At 38.0% G+C, this 27,901-nt stretch overlaps 1 protein-coding gene and 4 non-coding genes across 6 annotated transcripts; all 5 read right to left on the reverse strand.

Moving 5' to 3' along the window:
- Positions 1 to 1,484: 1,484 nt before the first annotated feature.
- On the reverse strand, positions 1,485 to 27,767 carry eif4a2 (eukaryotic translation initiation factor 4A2). Of its 2 annotated transcripts, XM_066708819.1 has the most exons (11): positions 27,660 to 27,765; positions 26,603 to 26,660; positions 26,389 to 26,521; positions 26,011 to 26,150; positions 25,483 to 25,651; positions 23,923 to 24,032; positions 20,526 to 20,669; positions 7,648 to 7,785; positions 7,318 to 7,407; positions 6,779 to 6,858; positions 1,485 to 2,870 (listed from the first exon to the last, which is right to left on the reverse strand). In XM_066708819.1, exons 1-11 carry the CDS (start codon positions 27,686 to 27,688, stop codon positions 2,726 to 2,728), a joined length of 1,236 nt encoding a protein of 411 aa, XP_066564916.1. In that variant the 5' UTR covers positions 27,689 to 27,765; the 3' UTR covers positions 1,485 to 2,725. The 2 variants fall into 2 exon arrangements, with proteins under 2 accessions (XP_066564916.1, XP_066564917.1); XM_066708820.1 differs by lacking the exon at positions 6,779 to 6,858 and having other exon boundaries at positions 27,660 to 27,767.
- On the reverse strand, positions 20,234 to 20,415 carry LOC136754182 (small nucleolar RNA SNORA81). The gene has a single exon (XR_010817560.1). It is a non-coding gene; the product is annotated as a small nucleolar RNA SNORA81 (small nucleolar RNA).
- LOC136754181 (small nucleolar RNA SNORA81) lies at positions 23,527 to 23,698 on the reverse strand. The gene has a single exon (XR_010817559.1). It is a non-coding gene; the product is annotated as a small nucleolar RNA SNORA81 (small nucleolar RNA).
- On the reverse strand, positions 26,261 to 26,334 carry LOC136754185 (small nucleolar RNA SNORD2). Its single transcript, XR_010817562.1, has one exon. It is a non-coding gene; the product is annotated as a small nucleolar RNA SNORD2 (small nucleolar RNA).
- On the reverse strand, positions 26,852 to 26,920 carry LOC136754186 (small nucleolar RNA SNORD2). The gene has a single exon (XR_010817563.1). It is a non-coding gene; the product is annotated as a small nucleolar RNA SNORD2 (small nucleolar RNA).
- Positions 27,768 to 27,901: the final 134 nt, after the last annotated feature.

Raw genomic sequence — 27,901 nt, forward strand, 5'->3', positions numbered from 1 at the left:
AATTTATTTCAGAAGGACACAAATGAAAAGCTAATCTCATCAACAGATTCATTTCAAAGGGAACAGGACTAGGCTGGTTATAGTGACATTGCAAAAAAAATTACCATTGTTTCATGCCATCAATTACATGCCAATACCACTTAATCCAGCCAGAGTAGATGAAGGTGGGGGTATAGAAGACACACTGGCACAAAATAGAGCAAAATATCACCAAAGCTGTAAATTGTTGTTCAGTAACACAAAGCTACAATGGACACAGAAGAGAGCAACTCCAAGCACTTCTGGATGCAGAGAAGAGAAGTGCAGTAAGAGGCAAAGAACTTGAGATCCACAGACTAATATTTCCACATCAGTCAGACTACATGATTTTCTTTTGGGTGAATCTAAAACTATACTTTAGTACCTGAAGCCACATATGGCAGGTAAGAGGTTAGTACCCTATCATACGTGTTTTCATATCATTATCGGTTTTCCTATTGTAGGAAACTTCAATCACCACCATGATCAGTTAAATTGGACAGATGACAAAATGTCCCATTTTGTGTGGCCATCTTGAAATTTCAAATGGCTAGTATTTATTTCTGATAGTGACCTAAAATAAATATTTGAACCAAGTTTCATGCTTCTATCACAATTTCAAAGATTGTATGCATTATTTGCTCCACTATCTTAACTACTACTTACAGGGGAACTCACCAAAAATCTGTATTTTATAAGGTTCATCTCCAATTAGAAACATTCTGTGGAGTGAGTTTTTCCATGTCCAGCTAATTCAATGTACCAGAAATCAAAGATTGAAAAATATGGCATGACATCACCAGGGTGCTAACTCTAGAGCTGCTTTGATGGATGTGAATGGTGGTGTTCATGGTGATGGTGTTGAAATCAGAAGTGTCACAAAAATCAATAAAAAAAACATTTAATGCACATTCAATTGCCCCATAACCCTATTTTTCCAAAAGCACCATCAGTTTGTATTCCTACAAAGTTTTCACCATCAAGAACTGTTGCTATTATTTTACATGACTATTTTATGCAGGGGACTGCTGTGTAGGCTACAGCAGTGTGTTAACTGCGCAAGCTTTTTGGAGAATGTGCATGCACAGTTCACACTCCGCTATACCCTACATGGCAATGCCTGGAATAATGTAAAATAACTGTTCTGGGTGTTGAAGAACTTTGACTACAAACCAACGGTTCTTTCGGAAAAATAGGGTGATGGGGCCAGCGGAACACACATTTTATTTTTTATTTTTCATGACTTCTCCAATTTCCCCCATTGACTTCCATCATGTTCGCACCCCAGTGACATCATGCCATATTTTTCAATCACGGATTTCTGGTACATAGAATGAGCAGAGAAATTATGGATTTTCGGTGGAGTTCTTTAATGCTGTAGGTGCCAGAGCTCAATTCAATTTCATCCAGACATTTGCATACTTTGAACCTTCAAGCTTGCTTGTGGAGGGAAACCGGGAAACCAGTTGAAAATATACTTTTAATAGTACTACAGCAATATTATAAGCACTTATATTTAAGAGAGTATTTTGCACAAATGGGTTTAAACTGCCCCTTGATCCATGCACTAAATAGATGCCACTCCCATTAAGGCAATACAGTTGTTAATCACTAAATGCACTTCCTGACACAAGCAGAATTTCACATCTGTGAGCCACTTCTGGCTTTCCCTACTCCTAAAACACCAGTGTGTAAGCAAGAACAAGTTTCAATTTAACTTTAATCAGTATTGCAGCAACAGAATTCTCCAAATTGACAGTTAATTTGTTTTATACAATTACATGCAAAAAAGTTCATATGGTTACAATGTAAATTAAGTGCAAGGTGCAGAAGTTGAGACTAAACTAGCAACATAATTAATTCAAATGTAAAACTAGTGCACACACGCTTCTTAGCAGTAGTGCTTGGCAATAAGTCTGAGGAATGCAAGATTCTATTTCAATACAAGAAATCAAGAAACACTGAAAATCTCAAAAAGTACCACAGTGGTGGAATACTTAATGGAAGTGGCACTGACTTCAAGATACAAGTACTGTCACTTTAGTATAATTTAGCTACAGATAGATGGGCAAGGGACTAAAGAAATCCATGGTGGTCTTAAAATTAACCATATATTCCTCTTGGACACTATTCAAATACAATTTAGTTTGCCAATAATTGAAAAGGTCAGTTTAGGTACTTTGAATTTTTAAATTGGCCCATATACAAAATTAGTTCAGAAATCAGTTTGGGTTTTATACCTCATTATAAATTAAAAGACTTCAGTGATTAAATTGTTTATTCAATAAATACATGGATATCCACAAAAGAAATTAGAAAGTGCTTTGACAAAATTTGGAAGGCCCTCCCAAGTGATCAAAGTTTTACAATAACTGCAAGTATGTTAGTTTCACATAATTGGCAGACTTAATACAGCACTTGTATCTTTTAGTCCACAAGTAAATTATTAAACGATAGAGAACGTCTAGTACACACAATTTTATTGAACTAGGAAAAAAATATCTAATAAAGGAAAAATATAAAGACCCCATGTCTTTATCCCCCACCCCAGCAGTCTAACTTAAGAGGACAAGGCCTAAAGCCGTCCTCACGCAAAACGTCGCTTCACTTATCAAAAATTTGAAATTCTGATCCGTTTTCAGCATTGAGACGAGATTCAATTTTTATTCCAGTGAGCACCACATAAGAAAAATCTCATCCCCAGGGTTTAAATCAGATCAGCCACATTCATAGGCATCTCCTCCACAGTAGTATTGTAGAATGTCTCAATATCCCGAAGAATCCGCTTGTCTTCTTCAGTAACAAAGTTAATAGCAACTCCTTTTCTGCCAAATCGACCACCACGACCAATTCTGTAAAGGGCAAGAAGAGAAAGATTTCAGAGTATTTTAGGTTAAAAAAAAATGGTTGGCAGGCCTGCTGGATTTTTTTTTTTTTTGGTTGGTTTGGGGGGGGGGGTGTAAAATAAGTTTACAATTTGATTTAAGTATTGTACAGTTGACAGCGATGTGCAAGAGGGAGGCAAAAGTTTATAACAAGGACATAGATGCGAGGGGGTGACCATGCAGACAAAGATGTCAGAATCCCCTTTTCAACCCATATTACAGAACTGACACACCAAAAAAAAAAAAAAACAACTTCGATTAAGAAACAAGTATTCAACACGGCAATCCAACCAGACGATTTCTCAAATAAAACATTTTACACGCACACTTTTACAATCAATGCAAAGCAAGGAAATGTACATTTATTGTTAGGATTAAAATACTGTAGTTATTGCTACTAGGGATGCACTGATAAGAAACCTGGCCGATTTTTACTTTTTTTTTTTTTTTTTTTTTTATGACTGGGTAGAAGAAATGTTGCTTCTGATGAGGTTTCTAATTTTGGCTAATTTTAATTATACAATTTATTTTTCCATATATTTGAATAACTAAAGACTTGTACCCAATTCAGACATAGGATAAAAGGTCACCAATTTTACATGGTGTATTTGTTTTTATTTTTTTTTTAAGAAATGAAAGGTACACAAAGGGAAACCCATCTACAAAACTGATATTTCTTTCCTGTAACGGAGGTAGTCTATTTTACCCCAGATTTGTATGAATGGGGTAAAAGCGTGGCATTTTGTAATTAATACTGTGGTAATAGTTTCAATAAGAACACATCCGATTTCTTTACAGATTAGTGCATTTAACAACGTACAATATAGGCTAACAGTTGGATAACTAAATATGCACACCTTATTCAAATTAAGATTATTCACTACCATAGTAGCAGGCTTCATGCATTATGCATGTTATCGGAAATGAGCGAGGAAGGAACATATACATTTCAGACAGACTAGTTCAGGGATGGCGAACCTTTTTGGAATGGAGTGCCCAAACTCTGGTTAATTTACCTTGCCAAGTGCCAGAGGGTACCAATGATAAATTAGGGATATAAAAGTTTTTATAGGAGGGGCTAAACGGCATTTTTCTAACCAAGATTTATGTACATTTCTTGTTGTAATGAAGTTAAGCAAACATGCCAACAAAACAAACAAAACCAACAGAAAAATCTAAAAACTATGGACAGATAGAACCATCCCACCCACCTACCTACATCCACTGCCAACCTCCCCCCACCTTGAACTAGGGCTGGGCAATACATTGATATCAATAATTATCACAGTAATTACTTCTCTCAATAACTATGTTTAGATTAATTTTCGATAGTCCATAATTCAGTACAGCAGTCCAGTTCACCTCTGTGATGAAGCAGCAATGTGCAGAGAAGTGAAATTATGCCCGTGGAGAGGAACACCCACTGAAACGCTGGCACCTTGGACCACTAGTTGAGCACCACGCCAGAGCTGTCTGTGAAACCCGGCCGTGTCGAAAGATAATTTGTTGTGGAGGAGCAGAGCGATTGTGGGTTTGGTTTGTTTAGTGTTAAAAACAAAGACCGAAAACACTACGAGCAATAGAGCCTGATGTGGAAAGGACTTGTGTCTATTTTATTCTTTAATCCATTTACGTGATTGGAGACAGCGTAATAAATACACTTTTCTGTTAAGAACAGCAAAATGTGTATAGACATTATATTCAGACATGCATTATGTTACTTTAAGAAAACATTTCCATGTGCAACAAAATATTTGCTATTATCGTAATTGAGATATGTGCTAGTAGATATGCATTTTCAATGGCACAACTTGACTCCCTTAACTTACTCTTACTACAGATTCGCGGACGGCGTTTTCTCCAGTAAGAGTGGGGGGTGTCAGTTTCATTTTCTTCCTTGAATGACTACATAGCTTAATCACAATTCCAGTGGGGGCTGAGCCCCGCTTTTTTATGTCCAGGGGGTGGGGGCTCAGGCCCTTGAGCCCCCACACAGTCAGCGCCTATGGCTGTATTTATTTTAATCATTCATTCATTCATTTCATTCAACTTGTACATGGACACGTTAACTAAATCGTGTTTGCCTTCATGCCGATTGTCTCTGCGGGGCTGTTACACAACAGACCTACAAACTATTCACAGGACAACAGCTTGAAACACTGTCGTTGTTCATAAAATATTAATAAAATCCACTGCTACCGATCCGATTATTATCCTTCAGTTTATTTTTAAACTAGTCGGGCACTGCACCGGGGTCCATTGAAATCCAAGTTTAAATACTCAGACATTAACTGTAAGCAGTAAAACATTTGTTTCTATATGTGGATTTCACTCCATGCTGCCAATAAAACTAATTACTTTGGGATCACACACGGCATTTGAGATTATATCTTCAGACATAATGTAGCTGATCTCTTCCGTCTGTCTACAAGTCAAGCACACATCTCCGCTTCTGAAAGCAAAGTATTTCCTTAGTAGTCATGACTGATGCTTACAGTCACGTCTGGCAGGAGATGGTTAACCGTCCACAAAACCTGGACGCGTCCAGACGTTTAAGTCAGTGGAAACACCCATATAAGCATCTGGATTGTGAAAGCTCTCACCTTATATACAACAAAGCAGCCTGGCACTATATTAAATCGGTCATTGACACGTGACTGGAGAAAAACAAAGTTAAAAATTAGGTAGTATGATGCTTTTTCACACACCACAAATCAGTCGCAAGCAATCAGCCATTTTAAAGTAGTTGGCAGATACCGATTACATTTTCTGCCTATAATCTGCAGATACTGATTGTTGGCCGATTAATTCGGTACATCCCTAATTGCTACCAGTAATAATAAGTACACTTGAAGATGCTTAAAATTGATTTCATCACAGCACAACCAGACCAGTCGATTTGTTTTGCGGTGTAGTTTTGTTGAGCTTCTAGACAGGTGCACTCCTTGCAAAACTTCTCGATCAGTTATTGGTGAACTGATTTTTTTTTTTTTAATAAAAAATCCCTGGAATTTAAGTGTTCATAAACCAGGTTAATTTTAATAAAAATGGTCTGTATAACTTTGGTTTCTTTGCTAAATGCTAAATTGAAAAACTTCAATGTCTTGTTTCAGGTGATCATTATATTTATGTACAATTAAGTAATTTGCTTGACTGTACCAAGCACTGCAATGTGCGAGACCGCTGTAGTCCTGATGCGTAGAGCGGTTGCTTTGAGCTTGGCACTCTGAGGGTTTAAATGCAAGGGAAGTGATTGATCTGATACGCACAAAGGGATACGGCTAGCTAGTGAATATAATCAATCTTTGCGTAATACCAATGATAACTAGCTCCTTCACTAGCTAGTTTTAAAACTATAGCTGTCAAATTAACTGCAACTGATTAAGTGCTTCAGAATGCATAAACACAGATGCTTATGTGCAACTAACATACATTTCAGCCAAGACCATTAGTGCTTGACTTGCATCCTAGCACCATACCTCTGCATCAGGGTATCCTCGCATTGATTTGAAACCGAGCAATGTGCGTAGTGTAGCCTATTTTGAGTGAGTGAGTGAGGGAAAGGAGGCGGGATCTTGCCTACTAGCCTGGGAAAGTGACATTTTATTGCCAATCTTCCATATGTCGAGCCTGGATTGGCTCTGCTGCATTTATATTTATATATATATATATATAAAAAATTTTGTGCAGAACTTCAGGCCTATTTGTGTATTTTGGCGTTACAATGCATACTGTCAAAATGCTTACTTGGTATGCAAAATGTATACAGGTTGGCAGGTCTACTCTAGCACTGAGCAACAGGCATGAAGCACACCACACCTCCACTTGACTTGGGGGGGGTATTTTTTTCTTGGTCTAGATTTGGCTTCACTCACCTGTGTATGTAATTCTCCCGATTCGTAGGCAAGTCGTAGTTTATTACTAAGGACACCTGCTGTACATCAATACCACGAGCCTGGAAAATGGGAAGATTTCACTTAGGACCATCTTCCATTAAAGATTAAAAATTGATTAAAAAAACACTTGTGTGGTCTGCATTTTAGTGACAAGTTTCAACGGTGAAACACTGTGGAGTGCAGACACTACTCTCCCAAAAGGCAGACCTACAAGGCAACACAGACCAACTTGCACCTTTGGTTATATACTTAACATTCCAAATCATACAGGAATTAAATTAAAACTATCCTACACAAAACTGGTTACTACCATTCAACAATCCCTGCAGCCATACAGTGCATTGTATACACAGCACACAGAGCAATTAAACTCTGGTTATGGTTTAGTGGCGAGTAAGAGGTCCTAGATATGTTGTTAGATTCATTGGTTAGGTGACTAACAAAGTTTGCAAGGTAATTTTCACATAATATGGTCAAATGAAAAATCAGCCAGTATTAAGCAGCCTGGTTCCACTCACCAACAGGTCAGTTGTGATTAGAACCCTGCTGGACCCAGACCTGAACTCTCTCATGATCACATCTCGCTCCTTCTGGTCCATGTCACCATGCTGCAGGGGGAATTGACCACAGTTAGACCGGCAATACACTTCATACCTCAACCAGCCAACTTGAAATCTGTACAAAAGCAATTAACATTTGAAATTAGTATGCAACACCAACAACTGCTTGGACTATGAGGATAACCAACATTCTACATAGTAGTGCAATACAAAAACAAGTCTGAGGCTGTGCTAAAATTTTGAATGCAAATAAAATGAGTGGATGAGGCAGTACAAGTATTGGCTTACCAGAGCAGAGACTGTGAAGTCTCTGGCGTGCATCTTTTCCGTCAGCCAATCAACCTTTCTTCTTGTGTTCAAGAAAATAACAGCCTGAGTGATTGTCAGGGTCTCGTACAAGTCACAGAGTGTGTCCAATTTCCACTCCTGCAATGCAAGACAAATGGCAAGCAGGTAGAGAGCTCAGTCTAAACACTACTACCAATTCAGGGCTCTAAAGTGTGAACATTGTACTCACATTTGCGAGTAAATATAAATGCTGGGCGAATGTGAAATACAATTTGTGCGCACAGTGGGAATACAATTTTTGATCTCTAAAAAGGAAATGCTACATTTTATACAATAATTATTACGTTAACAAATTTGACAAATGTAGTTTGATTGCAGATTGTCCCAGATAGTCTCGTCATTAAAATAAACTTCTAGTTACAGTAGTGCTCAGCGACAGTAGGGCTGCAACATCTAAAATCAAGAAAATAGTTAACGTGAATTAAAAATCTACCAAAATCTTTAAAAGCATTTAAATCAATTAGTTGTAGCTGTGCCCCAGGTACACCCTACATAAATTATAACTTGAAAGCTGGTGGAGGCTGCAAATACACCTGTGGAAAGACATCCAAGTCTTGTAAAATATGGGAGCACGTTACACTGAAGACATTTGCAAAGCTGAACTCGCATGGCACGAGCACGACAATAATGCATGAGCACCCGAAGAGAAAACGCACTGGAGCCATGATTACGACACTTAGTGCGGCAAAGGCTGTTGGCTCTGGATCCAACGCACCATTTACAGTCCATCATCCGAAAAGTTGACCATCATGGACATGTCACGTTCGATCCGTTAAAATGGCAAAAGGTACACAGACTTTCCAGTTTCTTGAACTGGTGTGCCTCTCTCAAGCTACGCTGATTTCTTTATCTCAACTCAGGGCCGTCTTCGAAGGTTTGTCATGTGACAATCGCATCAATTTCCCCCCCACGTTTTTTTAAATAGAAACCGACTGTGAATACTGTAGCGTGCCACCACACCACACCCAATAAAGGGATAATGGCAGTGCAGAGGTGCGTAGAGAGGGCTTATGGTGAAGGGAAGCAGAACAAGTCAGTGTGGGAGTGTGTTCAGTCCCTAAGACCTGCATGTACTGCAGTAATAAAAACAAGTTGTTACACCTAAAGTGATGAATTGAGTTTACTCCTTGGAACCACCCCCCCCCCACAAGCGTTACAATACTAAACCACACTGCAGATGCCCCACATAATCTAAAGTAAAACCCATTTGATTTGTATATTACTTAAAAGTTGTTGGATACAGGCTAACAAAGTTCAAAACAGTCATAAAAAGCCCCTCAGTTGCCACTGTGGGGTCAGCAGGCATTGGACCAGATTACATATAAACAATGTATTTTGAAAATATAGAATTACAGCGATACTCTGAAAGAGCTCTAATCTGCCAGCATGCCTGTGGACCACTCAACATTATTCTGCTTCATAGTTTCTTTATCTGCCATCTTAACAGCAAACTGTTGACCAATATTTTATCATGCTTCTTGCATTACTAATACTTGTATTATTGATTTCCCCTTTGCTCCCTTTCCCTTAGCCCTTGAGTGTACTTAGCTTTTACTTTGCAGGATGCAAGACCTCATTTATTTATATATTATGCTTTGAATTTCTTTGTATTATGTAAATCTGAATTTGTAATGTTTGATGCCTTGTACTGAACTGTATTCTTGCACTTTGTATTGCGCTTATATTTTGTAAGTCTCCCAGGATAAGGGTGTCTGCCAAGAAATAAAAATATAATTGAAACTTAAAACAAATGTTGTTTTGAAAAGCATCGGCCGTTTTGGAATTGTTTGCTAAATGCACAAAAGACCTCCAGGAAGCTGAATATAAGCCATGGAACTGAAAAATCACAGAGGAACAAGCAATTTCATTTAACCACTAAATTATTATGCATTTATTAGGCTTAATGTGTCATTGAATGGAAGTGAAAGCAGCATACTGGAGATGATCCCGTGTATAGTAAACAGCCCAGTACTAATTCTGTACTAGTTCATTGCAATTGACCCAGTAATATATACCAAAAAATATACAATGTTGGCAGGAACTCTGAACTGTAGAAAGAGTCCACCCAAATGTTAAGGTTACAGTGTTCTGGTGTCTTTAGTATTTACAGTATAAAGGTGTCTTTTTAACGTTACTAAACAGGGTGCATCAAGGTGTTTATACCAATTCGCCATTTCCTGACACTTTCTGTATTGAATAAAATACAAAAAAAAATGTTAAGCTAATTGGCTAATGTCATGTCAGATAAATTATACAAATTAGCACCAACAAAGCTTCGTTTGGGAATGTGTTCCGAACTTCAAAGGTAAAAATTAACCCTTCAGGACAGTGCTACCTCAACTACATTAATAGAATACATTTATTTATAATGCACTCTTATAGCCACACGCTACATTCAAGCAAGAGTCAAACCAGACAGTAAAAAGGCAGGCGATACAGCAGTACAGTACATACAGATAGGCTTGTGACGAAGTTAAAATCCGCATTCACAGAAGTCGAACATCACACAGGTTTAACAAATCCTAACGGTCGAATACTAAACCAAACTAATTTGAAATTTGTAGCAAGACATTATGGTCTACCCATTGCAATTTTAGAGAGCACGGATGTGAATGTTAGAGGTGACCAAGGGTGTAATGCTACCAGAGCACTGCTCTAGCACTTTAAAATCCATTCAAGGCAGAATTCCGCTTCTGACACAGGGGTGTAGTGGAGCCGGGCAGGGCAGCACCATTTTCAATCTCAGGTTTTTCCAATTCTAAAGGTTTAAAATTATTAAATTTAAATTTGCCTTGCTCAATGTATTTGTCTGAAATAATGATGAGAATAAGTAATAAAGACCACTTATTAACATGACAATTCACATTCTACACTACTTTTTATTCTACCACTATGTACAGCACTGGAGGTGAATACATATTTTGGTGAAACCGTAATTCCACGAACATAAAGCCCATCTTTGTGGTGAAAAATGAACCAGAGATTCAGCTATCCGCCTGTGCAAATTTGGCTGAAGTGCATCTTTCTGCACAACCCTGTACAGCAGGGGTGGGGAACCTTTTTCCGATCAAGGGCCATTTGAGTGTTCACAAAATGTATTCACGGGCCACAACCTTAATACACCTACATCAAAACATTCATACAGATGAAACGTACATTCTAATGCAAGAAGAAATCAGTTTTTTCTAAATGCACACACTGCCGTCAAAACGTAAATAACTATATAGCCTACAATAAGCAAAAAGCTAAAAAACGGCATACAATAAGATAATGAAACAAGTGTAAACTTAAATATTTGAATAATGCTCAAAAGCAATATTTTATAGTTCAAAAATAACTATTGCATTCATCAAAACATAATTGTACACTAAAGTAAACATTTGCAACACTGTAAACTTTGTTTTCAACATACAAAGCTACAGTGAATAAAATCAGTGCATTTCAATAAGCTATATACCATGTATTTAGCCTGCATACCAGACAGCTCGGAACAGTCCACACAGGACATGTTTTGGCACTGTCCCTGCATGACCTCACACTGCATTTTGACAGCCCTCTCCAGGTGAACACTTTTACTCCAAATATATATAGCATTGCAATAAATGCTCCTCCGCTGATAATGTCCATGAATCACGGTTTTGCATGCGATGCACCTGTGCTATTGCACTCTACTACATGCAGTAGCAATCATGTATTGATCAGTAGAGAAAAGCACTCTGTGCCATTTGGACCTGGCATTTCACACGCAGTGTTTTCACTCCACTGGCACAAACCCATGAATGATCTGTCATTCGCAGCATCACTGATGCCGTGTATATGAACATGACTGATTCAGGGGCATGTCCAAAACGAGCTCTATTCAATCTCCGTTTCAAATCCATGTTTATTTGCAGGATAATCACTGTATCCACTCAATCTGACTACATTTGTAAGAAAACACCTGTAATACTGTACAATGCGTGTTTTTCAAGCACATGAAAAACTGTAGACTGGTCGAGATCACCACTTGAGCGCCAGACTGAGTGTATTGTAAAGGATTATATTAGAGTTATTATACATTTTAATGGCCGGTGAAAATAACCAGATTTTGGCTCTTCTAGGTAAATGTGTTTATAACTTCAGGGTTCTTGCACCATTTTTAAAGTCAAATTCAATGCTTTTTAAGACCTTTTTAAGACCTCAACAAATATAATTTAAAGACCAAAAAAAAGTGTCTAAACAATGAAAAGATGACACGCAGCCAGATGTCAACATCTGTAGCTAGCGAACGTAACGTAAAACTTATTTTAATGGCGGAGTCTAATACTAAGTTAACCCTCAGAGGACCGAGACAATTTTTCCCATTTTTACCACTTTTACATTCTAGCCGATTAACAATATGCTTTTGCTTACAAACCACAAAGTGTGTTACATCTATTTATTCAGAACAACCTCTGCTAAATGCATTTTTCATGTATAAATTTACTTAAAAATGTATTGCACATTGTTCACTCAATACTGTCTTTTTTTTTTTTTTTTTTTACAGAATTCATTTTTTCATTGATTTGACACCCCACACAGTAATAGTGAACAGATTTGACACTTAGAACATGCTCTTCAAAGCCTTAGGTATTGAAATATGCATTGTATTTCAATAAACTATATACATAACACTGAAATAATGCACCTTTTTTGCAAACTAACCCAGGAGAACATTGAGATTCTATCCCCCCCCCCCCCAGACATGCCACTGAGCAAAGCTGGGCCTCTCCAGGAAGTAGCAGAGGGGCACCTGGCAACCCTTACAGAAATTAAAAGTTTGCTGCAAATTCGCAGTGAACTAAATAGTTTACCAGAAATGTTTGCCAGAAATTTGCAAGCATTTGCCACTAGCAGCTCACTTGTAACAAACTTCTGGCAAATATTTAATTGAACTTCTGGAAAACAGTGTGGTGAACGTCTGGCAAACAGCACAGCTTTATTATTTTATGAGAAAATTAAAGGATATGTGCACTGAATTTATTTAACCATCATGATGATGATATTATTAATAATAATAATAATAATAATAATAATAATAATAATAATAATAATAATAATAGGGAAATATAACTTATCACTGATTTCATAGTTGCATTTAATGGGGAGATAAAAACAATGTATTCTTGAGTATAGACAATTACAACTACTCACACCCTTTACATGTATAAGTAAAATCAACACCAATCATAACCGGTAATTCATGTTTATTTTGAGACTGGTATGCAGATTATTGCAGTCTCGAATTAACATTACAATGTTTTTCTCTACACAATGCTTTAAATGCATAACAGAATAAAGCGAATTATACCTTCTTTCCAAAGATGAATGCTCCCAAACAATTGATTGCAGACTTTTCTCCAAATTCGAAAGTTAAATCTATAATACTAAATACATATTATATTTTAAATTGTAGAGTAAAATATACATTTAAACTTTAATGTTTCTGGTTGGTTTCTATATTAACTACTTAAATGACAGCAGAATTAGTAGTCTTATTATATTAAATATATGGTTCATAAATCATACACATGGCGAGTATAAAACACATGCGCAGTATGAGTTCAGACGCTGCGATGCGGACGGATTGATGGCACCACGAGCATCGCTGCGAGTATGAGTGACCTGCGCGCGCAGCTTCCTGTCCCAGAACGTGTACAAATCTAACAAACATTGAAACAGTCTCGTCGTTCTGTACACAATTGGCTGATGTAAATTACCGATTTGGTAACATTAGTATATTTTTGTCACTGACTAAACCACGTTTCTTAATTTCACCATTAATAACGTGATGGCGAATACGACTTTAAATGTGTCTTGACGTGACCTGAGGGGAGGCCGAGTCGCCCGCCAGACCCGAGAGAGAGCTTCAAGATCAACTGCGTGAGGGGAGTTCATTTATTACAGTATATTATGACAATTTGCTATCGTTTAGTCTAAAATACTAATTAAACTATACATCCTATAAATATGAGGTACTTCTTACATTTAAACTTAAGATTTGTATATCCCTGTAACAATGGTAATTATTTTAGTAGGCCTGGATATGAATTTTAAGTTTAATTTCTAAATATTTGTTATGTATTGGTTTTGAAAAGTTAAAATTTAAATCAAGGTGAAAATACAGTTTTTCAAATACAGTGGATATTGTATAATGGTTTGCCGTTTACAAGATCAATATGAATGAACCTCTCATTTGTTTATGCCACAGAATGGACGCGTTAACCGAAACAGTAGTTTGGGAAATGGCAGCTACGGGTGACGTGTGTTGTTTTATGGGAAGATTAAACGCTCAGCATTATCGGTGAAAAGGACATTGTGTCTATGAATGTCCAAACATTCAAATATGGAAATTCAGTCACTGCACGCTAGAAAGCAAACATACGCTGCCTTAGTGTTATTTAGATCAGGTACGTAGGACCTCTGTATTTCTATTTATGCTTAACTTTTTTAAATGTTCACTGCTTGGATAAAGACGTCTGATGATGATCATCATTATAAATGTTGTCCCAAATCATGTTACCCGGCAGTATTTAGCAAGATATAGGTGCTAGAAATAACATCACTGCCAAATAGTGTCACCAGCAATATATATAACGGTGATCCATTTTCCTTAATGGTCCTAGGCCGGGATTAAATCAAAACACTAATAGAAAACTACAGAACTGTACTCAGTTGTGGCTGCATTTTCCAGAAGATGCCACTTTCTCCTAATCAGAAAGGTCACTGCTATGATGTACAGGTGTGTAGTGTGCTATGAGCAGGTGGGTCAAAGTTTTGATTTAATCCGGCCTCTAGTCTGCTGCTTCTTTTTCTGCAATATTTGTTTAAACTGTACCTTTCACTGTTGTAGTATTAGGAGTATATTTGTGATACAAGTATGGTCTGCAATGCTAGTCTGTATTATTGTTTACATAATTAGTGAAAAATGTATTATCATTCCATAGGTTCAGTGGAGGAGGTGTTACACCAGCTAGCAGATCTTGAAGATTTATTTTTTAGAACAAAGAAAGACAAGAACAGTTTCCAGAGAAAAAAAAAAAAAAAAAATCAAACCCAAAACATTTGACGATTAGATCAGGCTTGACTGAGAAGGTAAGTAGACTATTGACTCATAGTTCATGCAGCAATAGTGTGGTAAATGCAAAGTTTCAAATTAAATCGGTATCAAATTACTGTATGAAGGTAAACACAAACTACGAGTATACAGTCCTTACTAAAAACATAAAAGTAGAATGTTGTACATAGATTATTAAAGTGTGTTTATTTGAAAACATTTGCCATATTTAATGCATTTGATTTTGTTTTACAGCAGAAGAAAAGCATAGTACTTTATAGTACTATAACAATAGGCACTATAATACAATTATAACAATTTGTATTAACTTTATTAAACCAAAGTGACAATTGGGCACCTGTAAACTGACTTCTTATCACCCTGACCTGTGCAGCCTTCTGCTCTCAGAAAGCTGGTAAGTATTTCTATTTCCATTCAATGGACAATATTAATGTGAGTTCTAATGATTGGTTTATTCTCATCCTGAAATCTTACGGTGTTAATGTTATGTTTTATGTTTTATAACTACTATGTAATAAAACGAACATGTTTTTTTCTTCTCTTTAGTGTATGCCATCAACAAACTAAGAATGAAGGATTCAGACTTCAATAAAGCGCTACATTCAAAGGCTCTCACTTCCAAAAGGGCAGTTTTGATTAATCGTGTAAGGTAAATCACAGCAGGGGAAGAGCAGGCCATATATACACACTAGTATACAAAAGTATGGGGTCACTTAGAAAATGTCTGTGAAACTTGTTCAGTTTGTCTTAGTTGTTGAATCTTTTTAATGTTCATACAGAGATTTACACGTTAAGTTTACTGAAAATAAAAGCAGTTGAAAGTGTGAGGACATTTCTTTTTTTGCCATGTGTGCATGTTTTTCCTAATGTTCTATTAGGTAAAAGTTTACAGAGAGTTTTCAGTGTGTTATGATTTATGTTAGACAGTTATTTAATCTACTCTTATTTCAAGTATGTGAAGGGTATTTTGTGGCTATAGTTTAAATTGTTTGATCATAATATGGTACTATATAGAAACATGTTTTTACATTTAAAAGGTGATGTTATAATTTCATTTATGTATTGAATACAATTTGAAATGTAGTTTTCAATGTGATATTTTACAGAGGGTGTATAGGAATTACCTGCCATTTAAACAATTAGAACTTGGCTGTTATTGACTACTCTAAATGTGTAATCTTCAAAACAAACAGTCTTTACCAGTCATAAAAGGTATTTGAATATCAAAATATGGATCAAGAAATAATTAGTTAACTTCTTGTTTCAAGCGGTTTGCACACCATGAAGTACAAGTAGACTATGGAACATTAACCTGACAAATTATCCGTTAGCCAAAGATCACCACTACTGTTTGCCAAAACATATGAAAAAGTGAACTTGCAGCAAGTTTGCGGAAAACTCGCCACAACAGCTTGCCAGAAGGTATACATTTTGGTAAGGAATGCCAGCGAGTTTTATTATATATTCTGCTGACCTCACAATCTTGATCCACTTGTTTTCCATTGCTGGAAATAAAAAATAAGATCGATTTGTTTCTTTTTTACTTTATTGCACATTGTCCACTTATATGCAATATAATATATACTGTATTATAAGTACATAATACATGCATAGCTGAAGCGGTTCAGAATCCATAGATACCACATATAATATAATAGCCGAGATATGAGCTGAATTGTATAAGCCCCTCTCCCCTTCCTCCCCACTCTCTGGTGCTGCACAGTCTGTAACCCGACACCGATCAGCTGCCTGAGACAGGGTTTTTTGGATTGGTTAGTGAAAGCAGATCTCCATCGCACATGACACGCATAGTAACATCCTCTCCATTGGGCAATTCCAGCACCATGTGCTACAATGCGCATTGAATTTCTAAAACCAGGAAGTATGCAATGTAAACAAACCACTAGGGCTCGGCGATAGGACTTTAAAAATAGGAGATTTTTTAAGTTTGGGCGATACACGATATCTCTCGATATTTCTTGTTTTTATCCAATCAAGCCATAAAATAAGACCAAAGACATTCAAACTACAAGTATTTTGTTAATCCTTCAATTACCAAAACTAACAAATACTACATGCAGGCTGTCGTGCGAAATACAGAATGCAACACATTACAGGGCAAGTGTTGTGCGATTACTATTACGTGTGTTAGGTTATGTACACATATATACACAAGTTTAAAAATAGCTGGTGTTACAATAGTTTTAATAAATTTTAAATGAGGGGTGCCTTATCCCAGGGATTTTATATAAAACAATTATCCGGTCAAGGAAGGATGGGACAGTAGCTCCCGTCTAAACATTCACCGATGTCTCAAATTATGTGAAAAAATAAAAAGCGAACATCATAATACTTACGCGTTTCGACTTATCTTCCTCAGAGCACATATATAAATATATACATTATGATTTACCGTCACATAACAATAACAAGTAATAGTAATCACGCAACACATGCACTGTAAAACGGTATAGATTCAGGAAGATTTACCAAATCTGGGTTTATAGTGGCGCATTAACATCTACTAGACAAGGATATTTCTTCTCTGACTGTCGCGTTTCAATTCTGCTTACCACTACAGCACGTGTTAATACAAAAGTTAGATTTATTATTATTATTTTAATAATAAATCTGTTGAACCACTTCACCATCTTAATAAAACGAAAATGATACTTTCTGCATGCGTTTGCATTGCTTTCCAATTTATTAAAATGCAAACAAAAGTTATTATAAATTTTACACAGTAAATATCAATCTAAATTAGCGGGGATGTGGGTGCCTGCAGATCGAGTTTAGCACAGCGACGAGAGCGGGGCGGAACATGCGCTTCAGCATTAAAGTATCTCTTGGTTATTGTGTGTCAGTTCACTGTCCTCCATGTTAGTCCACGTTTCTGATACACATTTCTTGCCGCATCCGGTACGTGTGGAAGAACTGGGAAGAACGCAAAGCGTCCTAATGACGAAAAATATTGCTGTAAAGAGTGGGATTTGCGACACCAAGATATAAACTATAGAGCATAATGTGAAACTATAGAAAAATGTCTATCGTCATACAATATATATGACGATAGACATTTTTCTATTATATATAGTCATATTGCACAGCCCTACAAAACGCACGCTCTTTTCAGCAGCATCTTAGCTACGCAGCTAAAAACACCGCATGTCTATCTCAAATCGTTTATCAGATAATTAATACTTTGTAATTGATGCCCGAATTTTGGGCAGATCCGCCCAAGTCGTCCTTTAATCAAAGGAATACACGCTAATTAGACGTTTTACATACCGTACCACTGTGCGCAGGGCTGGGCGATATGGCCAATGACGGTATTTTTTAATGGCCATTTTATACTGTTCATAAAGCAAAAATAATGGGACAACTTATATTGAATTACATTTCCTGTTCTCAGTCAGTTGTCTTGAAACCAAATCATGTCCACACTATAGACGACGCACCTTTATTCGGGACAGATTCACTGGGGTCAATTTGCCTCGAAGTTTCAGCCACACTACTCTCCATCATCTCGTCTTCATTGATTGTGCATTAATCACGTTTGTTTATGTCAACACACAATACACATGGAATTTATTTATTTTAAATGCACATTCATTCCAGAACAATGGTCGCATTCGAGAAGCGCAGTTCTGCACAGAAATTCAGAGATGCGTGTTACTGCAGTGCATCTGCGCAACGCCACTAAGTCCGAGTCACAGAAATCTGCACAGAATCGCACAGCGCAGCATAGCTCCGAGAAGCTGCTGCAGAGGCGAGCGGAGGCTGTCAGACAAAAGATTATGCAGAAATCAAGAGGGACGCATGAAGCTGAATGAAAACTACTATTGCCCCCTTGTTAGCGAAGGCGAATGTCAACTTTCATTACACAATGAAGCCGTGAACCGCATTGTCAAAATCATATAGAATTCTAGATCGACACTTGACAATGCTTTATTAAATTACATCTATTTTTAAAAATGTAAATCTATGATGCTCAATAATTGTTGTTAGCGAAATGATTGGCAATTCTATTTTTTTAAATAACTAAAATATAAAAATAAATCCCATTACATCAATTTCTGCAAAGTTTGTGAAGAAAGGTGGTCGCGTTCTTGTAGCGCAGATTTGTGCAGTTCTGCGCAGATCTGCAGGATCCAACATATCCCATTGGTGGAGCTGTGCAGATCTGTGGAAATTTGCGTTAGACTAATACTAAATCGGTGTTTTTTTGATGAGATGCGTCTCATGTCAGACAGCGCAGTCTCAAGCAGCCGGTGCAGCAAGTTGTGGGATACGCGAACACGATCCAATTTATTGGTAGCTGAATACGATTTACGGTGTCATTGAGTCATAGCAAATTACTCAAAACTTTAAAATATGAAGGTATAGTAAAAGTCCAAACCGGTCCGTAAATGAATACCGGTATATCGTTTTTTTTTTTACGGTATACCACCCAGCCCTAACGGTGTGTGACAATTCCCCCCCCCCCCCCCATCAGCCTTAAACGCAGCATCTGCAGATTTAATACCTACAGCAAATTTACCTACCTTCATTTCCCAGATTTTATTTTAAGACCTTTTAAGACTTTTTAAGGAGCCACAGAAACCCTGAACTTATTTTTGCATTTATGCAGTTAAAACACAGTAGAGATGTTTATTAGATAAACTGAATTTTTTATTTTTTTTCAAATGGACTCTAGGGCCGTAGCAAACGGCGTCAGGGGCCGTATACGGACCGGAGGCCGGACGTTCCCCACCCCTGCTGTACAGCATACACATCATGTATTTTTAGCGTTGCTTGTGGCAACTATGATCGAGTTCACTTGCATTTTAACCTTAGTCTGTAAATTAGCTTTACGTACAGCTCGTGCGGTTTTTGCACAAAAATCCAAAAGCATAGCGAAAGTACTATGCAAAGCTTTTAACAAAATGTAATGTTGTGAACCATGAACTGTCCCTCAACAACTTGCTTTACCTCAATCTTGCACTTCTAAAATGCAGCCATTTAAGGATGTGATTAATGCAGTTTATTTGGGATTGACCCTGTCCTTTTCTGTGGCCATTTTTCTAGGCCACAAAACCAATGCCAAAATTTGCATGTGCATCACTTCCAAGATAAAACCACTGCAAATAAACTGCCCCCATAATAATCACAGCAGCTACTGCCTAACAGAGAGGTTTTTGAAAACTACTAAACTAGATGTACCGAGTAGTAAAGTGACTAGTAATAGTGGTATTAGATGTATGATAAGAACGTAAACCATGTTCAATAGTAACTTTAACATCTGAACAAACTGTCTGAAGGCTCACACAATTGTTAGTTATCCATTACATTCAATTTTGAGTGTGCCCCTAAATTGAAAAATGTTGGGGCATAGTGCTCCTAAGGAGGCGAGAGGGAAAAAAAAAAAAATGCACAGAACCCTGCAGTTAGTAGTGTTGCACAGGATCTTAAGTCTAAGGACACCGGACATTTAAAAAGAGGTCCTTCCTGGACTTGTTACAAACGCTGTGCAGATTCTCTCCTTCCTGGGTGTACTCTGGCTGGCATCATTACACGAGCCAGACCCAAAGGCTTGACCCCGTAATTTTAGCAGAGTGCTTTAGCAGGAAGGTGTGTGTGAAATCACTAAATTCTTGAGTTAATATCTATTGTTAACCACATCACACAGCCTATTGCAAGGTTTCGTGAGCACACAGTGCCAATTTAAAGGAAGATTACCTACCTCCCTTTCCACGTTTATGTAGAACTGCTTGATACCTTCTAAGGTAAGCTCCTCCTTCTTCACCAATATGCGGATTGGGTCTCGCATGAATTTTTTGGTCACCTCCAACACATCAGCTGGCATTGTAGCAGACAAAAGCACTACCTGCAAGAAAGGAATTTATTAGCACTGTTACATGGTAGTGCTGGAAAGACCAGATTCTAAAAAGTACCACCAACATCGGTCCTGTAGTCCTCTAGCAACAATACAGCATGGGCCAAAAATCTGCCCTTTAGCCCGAGTGGTAACCCCCAAAGGACTACAGGGCTGGAAATTGGCACACGCAGGCATGTTGCTAGTGGACTAGATGGCCGATTTTTGGCCTAAACATCCACCTACACTTTAGCCTTAAAAACACTGATAGTGCTTTTCCACCAACATGGTGCCAGTGCTGGTGATCAGCCTGGAAACCAGCTAAACTTTTTGCGAACCGGCCTGCTTTCCAACCGGTTTGGGAACCGAACGTTGACGTCACTGGACGTGGGTGTTCCCAAGCACGGAATACAAGTCGAAAAATAATAATAAAAAAAAAAAAAAAATCAGCACCGTGGCAGACTGCGTCCTTAATTTGAAAGCTTTACTACTGTCTTTGAAACCCTATTTATCCATCACAATTAAACTTATTCATCGTCTACAAACGGCACAAATACATCGTAAAAAACAAAACAAAAACCATGAGATCGCATGTAGACAAGCAGAAACAAAAATACAACTATAAGAAAATGCAAAGATAACTCGTCCTTTTATTTTTATTTATGCATTAAGGCATTTACACCAATTCCCTATTTCAGACACTTTTACTGTACTGCATTCATCACCACGCATACAGTTCAATATGAATATACTTTGTATGAGTGGATACATTTTCATTCATTTTGATGCATATTTTTACTTTTATTCTTGTTTAAAAAACAATGACTATAGACTAGCCTATTATTTATGAATGCGGCTGTTTTGGGGGTATTTGTAGCGCAGTTGTTGGCGAACCAATAAACCCCCCTTCCACTGCCATACTTTGGTAGGTGGGCGTCCTCAGCCAAAATCTGAGCAGCAAAGTGGTCCCTGGGTCAAAAACATTTGGGAACCCCTGTTGTAGACAGTTATGACACTGAATTGGAAAGGGCACAAGTTTAAATCGCAATAATGTATATGAGAGGGGGTGAAGAAACAGATTAAAATGTTTCTAGGTTTATTTCAGCTGGTCAACCTAAATGTCAGAATCCCCTTTTCAACCTAAATAATGGATTTAATTTGCCCGTTACTTTTAAAACACCCTCCCCTCCCCTCCCGACAGTGTTGGTGTTTATAAGCCAGGTTAATTTTGAAAGGAACGTTGTTTTGAGAATAAAAATAGTGTGTGTATAACTTAGGTTTCTTTGCAAATACACATTTCTGCATTCATTACCAAAAATATAATACACACACACTGGGGGGAAAAAAAGTATTTGATCCCCTGCTGATTTTGTACATTTGCCCACTGACAAAGAAATGATCAGTCTATAATTTTAATGGTAGGTGTATTTTAACAGTGAGAGACAAAATAACAACAAAATCCAGAAAAACGCATTTCAAAAAAGTTATAAATTGATTTGCATGTTAAGGAGTGAAATAAGTATTTGATCCCCTATCAAATCGGCAAGATTTCTGGCACCCAGGTGTCTTTTATACAGGTAACGAGCTGAGATTAGGAGCACTCTCTCAAAAGGGAGTGCTCCTAATCTCAGCTCGTTACCTGTATAAAAGACACCTGTCCACAGAAGCAATCAATCAGATTCCAAACTCCAGATTCCACCATGGCCAAGACCAAAGAGCTGTCCAAGGATGTTGGGGACAAGATTGTAGACCTACACAAGGCTGGAATGGGCTACAAGACCATCGCCAAGCAGCTTGGCGAGACGGTGACAACAGTTGGTGCGATTATTCGCAAATGGAAGAAACGCAGTCTCCCTCGCTCTGGGGCTCCATGCAAGATCTCACCTCGTGGAGTTTCAATGATCATGAGAACGGTGAGGAATCAGCCCAGAACTACACGGGAGGATTTTGTTAATGATCTCAAGGGAGCTGGGACCAGTCACCAAGAAAACAATTGGTAACACTACGCTGTGAAGGACTGAAATCCTGCAGCGCCCACAAGGGGCCCCTGCTCAAGAAAGCACATGTACAGGCCCGTCTGAAGTTTGCCAACATCTGAATGATTCAGAGGAGAACTAGGTAAAAGTGTTGTGGTCAGATAAGACCAAAATCGAGCTCTTTGGCATCAACTCAACTCGCCGTGTTCGGAGGAGGAGGAATGACCCCAAGAACACCATCCCCACCGTCAAACATGGAGGTGGAAACATTATGCTTTGGGGGTGTTTTTCTGCTAAGTGGACAGGACAACTGCACCGCATCAAAGGGACAATGGATGGGGCCATGTACCGTCAAATCTTGGGTGAGAACCTCCTTCCCTCAGCCAGGGCATTGAAAATGGGTCGTGGATGGTATTCCAGCATGACAATGACCCAAAACACACAGCCAAGGCAACAAAGGAGTGGCTCAAGAAGAAGCACATTAAGGTCAAATTATAGACTGATCATTTCTTTGTCATTGAACAAACTTACAAAATCAGCAAGGGATCAAATACTTTCTTCCCCTCACTGTACATACATACACATGCATTATATTTATTTATATATATATATATATATATATATATATATATATATATATATATATATATATATATATATATATATATATATATATATATATATATATATATATATAATGCCTGTGTGAGAAAGAATGAAAAGCTTCCATCTTACATTGTGATCTATAGGTTTCATATTTACATAAAATTAAATTTGCTGCACTATACCAAGCACTTACATGTGAGCACTCTAGTGAAGCTCAGTACTGAGGGTTGAAGGTCACCACTAACCCCAACAGTGGAAGGGGCGGGGACGACAATTCTATTCTAAAATGGTGTGGCACTGAACTTGAGACAAAGGGCACCAGACATTGAGAAAGAGGTCTGCCCTTAATCTCATTTGCAGTTCAGTGCACATGCTCTTCTTCCCAGTTGCACTCTGCTAGCATTATTGCAAAAACCAAAAGGGTTTCACAATTTTAGCACAGTTCTTTTATAGGGAAGATCAGATTTGAAAGAAATCCAGCTTTTCAAACTGCTTTCTGCAATGTTTAAAACACAAAATCAACTGAAAATTCTTCCTTAAAACAGTCTTCACCAAACTTGGATCACTCAAAATGTACAGAAGTTAACAAAACATTCCAATGTCTAGATAATTCCTGAGAGGAGGTAGTAAAAGTATTGAAACACAAACGGGTACCAGTCAATACAATTTAAAGCACCACTCACTTGGATGTTTGTGCTTAATTTTTGGAAAATTTCATAGATTTGATCCTTGAACCCCCGACTCAACATTTCATCAGCCTCATCCAAAACAAACATCTTGATCCACTTTGGAGCTGTTCAAAGACAACAGAAGTTAAGTTGCAAGGTCACATGCATGTGGAAAATGTACAGCACATGTGCATGTGTGCACAGTCTACTGTGATCAGAGCTAAACTAAAGGGATTCTTCATTACTTAAAGTCTCAAAAAGATGATGCACCACCACTTTAACTTGAAGGTAGGGCTGTGCCGGTGACAGATTTTTGGCATCGATGTACCTTTGAAGAATTTACCACAGTGTTAAGTATTACGATCACTGGGGGGGGGGGACTTTGTTCCACTATTCTGAAGTAGGACTGTTTTTGTTCAAATCATTAAGTAGTTTTTAGATTCAAATAAATATTTAAAAACTATGTAACTTAATGTTTGAGTTGTTTAAGTGTTACAAACACATGCTTTCAGTTGTGTTTGGCGGTTCTGTGACAAAAATACTGACTTTAAACGATAATGGCATCGTAGCTACAGCGATTCAGAAATAAAACCTGGTCGCTTATGGTCTCATTTGATTTAGGTAGAATATTTAATGTCCTTCAACGATTCCAAAATGGTCTTTAAATCCTAGTTAGTTTTCAACACTTTAATTTCACCCCTTTTTAACTCCAGCTACAAGGCCGTAAACAGGCTTCCAACAGAAAGCCACCAATTGCGAGGCATCACTCCGTCAGCGTGTTTACATGGGGTGCGTTCACGTCACGCAGACTCATCATTCTTGCCAATGAATGCTCACACTTCCAACGGATTCTGTGCAGAATGATCAAAGCATGCTTGTCAAACACAGGTAGCTCTAAAGTATTCAAAACATCAATGCGTGATATTTAACACTTAAAAGAAACTGATCTGCCTAGGAGGGGGCGAGTATTTGTAGAGTGGGAGGGGGGTGTGCCTGCATGTAGCTTAGTTTGTCCAAAATGTAAAAATATCATGCAACGCTTGAGGTGGAGTCTCAATGCAAGAGACCCGCACACAATGCGTGACTTCAGAGCTATGTATACAAACACACACCTCCTATCCATGAGCACTTGCTCATGAAACAGCCACGATGGGGATTTCAACCACTTTACCACACCAGTGCAGTGACCTTACCACATCACAAATCTGGGAGGCTTCAGAATTGCTATCGTTTTGACAATTTTTATTTCCACCATAGTGAGGAGGTACTCTATTTACCAGCACAGCCCTACTTGGAGGAGGGAGAAAGAGAGGGGGGGGAAAAAAAAAAAAAAAAAAAAAAGTGTGTATGTATATAATATATATATATATACATATACATATATATACATACATACATATATATATATATATATATATACATACATACATATATATATATATATATATATATATATATATATATATATATATATATATATATATACACACACACACACGTGTGTATATATGCATGTATAAATGTATATACACACACTCTTGTCCGGGGCAGATACTTACACTGATAAGTACTTACACAGGTATCTCCTATTCAGCATGTCAAACACTCGGCCTGGTGTCCCCACCACAATGTGGGGAGCCTCAGCCTGCAGCTTCTGCATCTCATTGCGGACATTGGTACCCCCAATGCAAGCATGACATGTGGCTCCCATGTAGTCTCCGAGAGCTAGAATGACTTTCTGTATCTAAAAGCCAAGCAATTGTCATTTGTGAGAATACGATCCACATTGAATTTGTTTTTACTAGCATTATTACTGTTAGTGACCAAGCATCAATGTCAGCCAACAAATCAAGGTAGACCGGGATAGTATGAAAAATTGCTTTCTGCAGGGGAGAATGACAATAAAAGCACTTAACAGCCATATTGTAACTTAACCTGCACAGCTACATAGGGTTGTCTGGTTATTTTGGGGGGGGGGGGGGGGGGGAGGAAGTATACATTAAAAATGGTACCTACTTTTTTTGGACACCATCCAAATATGCTGCCTTGGTCTAGAGCACTGCAATCTAGGGTTCTATGGTTATGCCCTCAGGTGCAGCATACCTGTTGTGCCAGCTCTCTGGTGGGAGCTAGCACCAGAGCCTGGGTCTCCTTCTGATCGATCTCCAGCTGCTGCAGGATAGAGATGGCAAATGTGGCTGTCTTGCCAGTTCCTGACTGGGCCTGAGCAATGACATCATAGCCTGAAACAAGGTACCAAGCTTTGTTAGTTTATTAACTGCATTAAAACAAGTCTGAAGTGTTTGACAAAGGCCAATACTGTGTAATAGGCCTCAAATTATGAGGACATTTAGAGTGATCAGTAACCGCTTTTACTTGTCTCCATTCCAGGTCAGTCCCGAAAGATGGTAAAGCATCATTTCACTCCATGTTCAACCTGCATCTCACACATACAGCCTGCATGGAAGAAGCCCAATTTACCTTTAATACATGGAATGATGGCTCTTTGCTGAATGGCTGATGGCTTCTCAAAACCATAAGCATAGATACCACGAAGGAGAGTCTCCTTCAAGTTCATGTCATCAAAGTTGTCAACAATCTCGTTCCAGTTGCTCTGCAAGAAAAAAGGCCCACTGTAAGACACGTGCCAGGCCCCTATAAACTGCACTACACGTGGGTATTGTAGCCTGCTCACCTCAATGACACCATCAGGCTCCATTCCTTCCGGCCCCCCATGGTCTCGGTCTCTAGAGCTAGAAAGTAAAGAGAAGTGTAACGCATACTTTTTGCAATAACCTGCGATGGGCTAAATTAACCGACGCAAAACAGTAAAATTAAATATTAACTTCAAATTGTTGGTATAAAATTGACGTATTCATTATCCTCTAGAGTTTCCACTCGAAGACAGGCGCCCATCCCCCGCCACGTGGAATGCCGTAGAGTCGAGTGATCAGCATAAAAAAATGACTTCATTACGGTCAGTCCCGAAAGATGAAATCGCATCATTTCACTCGTGTCTCCTTGTACGGAATTTTAAGAATATACGGCGATGTTTCGACTGCATTTAGGCTACTTTGAAGCTTCTGAGAATACAAAAAAGCACCGAACTGCATAACTCAAATTTCCAATAAATGACAAATTCGTAATATTCGCTTGCTAGGATTCTATTTTTTTTTTCTCTATCGACATCACTTCCAAGATTAATTGCTTAACAAAACTGTATAATACCAATAATTGCCGATACCTAACCTAAACCTAACGCACATTCACGATCTAGCCTAGGTCCACTTTACCATTTTTTAAATATAGGGACGTATAAAGATGGGGGTCAGTCGATATGATCATGCGTTAGCTTTTAAGGCACGGAACATCAATGTTTAGTTTAGTTTACTATACACTAAACAAAGTACGTTTTTGATTGTAATGTGGTTTAATGTGATGCATTTCAATAAGCAAACAATTCATGGCCTAGCCTACAACTGGTAGGAATGCACCCCCAATTCCAGTACAACGTCCTGACATGATCTTGACTAGAGAACAATATACTTACATACTACAGTGGAAACTTAAAAAAGAAACTAATATGCAGCAAATATTTACTAAATTGATCTCCACGTAACGTGGGTACCTTTGCGATAATATAAATAAATCTGATCTTACAACACAGTATGGCGACGAGAGTATGATTTACAGCATTTTAAACGCAGTTAGTTTAATTTTGTCACTGAAACCAATATTTTCTTTTTCTTTACCTGTTATAATCCGCAGAACCACTTGACATGATCCAGCCGAAGCTTCAGCGTTCAACTGAAAAGGAGGAGCTGTTGCCTCGCACATCGTTTTATTAGGCCGGGACTCGACCTTCCGGCCAACACGAATCAAGAGAAATACGAAATCTGCACTTTGTACAGCACCCTGATTATCAAAAAGGAAGCCAAAATATCAATATAATTGTATATTACGTTACAAATACGTTTCTATGCGGTGGTTTTTA

Source organism: Amia ocellicauda, chromosome 7 (assembly GCF_036373705.1).
Source record: "Amia ocellicauda isolate fAmiCal2 chromosome 7, fAmiCal2.hap1, whole genome shotgun sequence".
Taxonomy (NCBI): domain Eukaryota; kingdom Metazoa; phylum Chordata; class Actinopteri; order Amiiformes; family Amiidae; genus Amia; species Amia ocellicauda.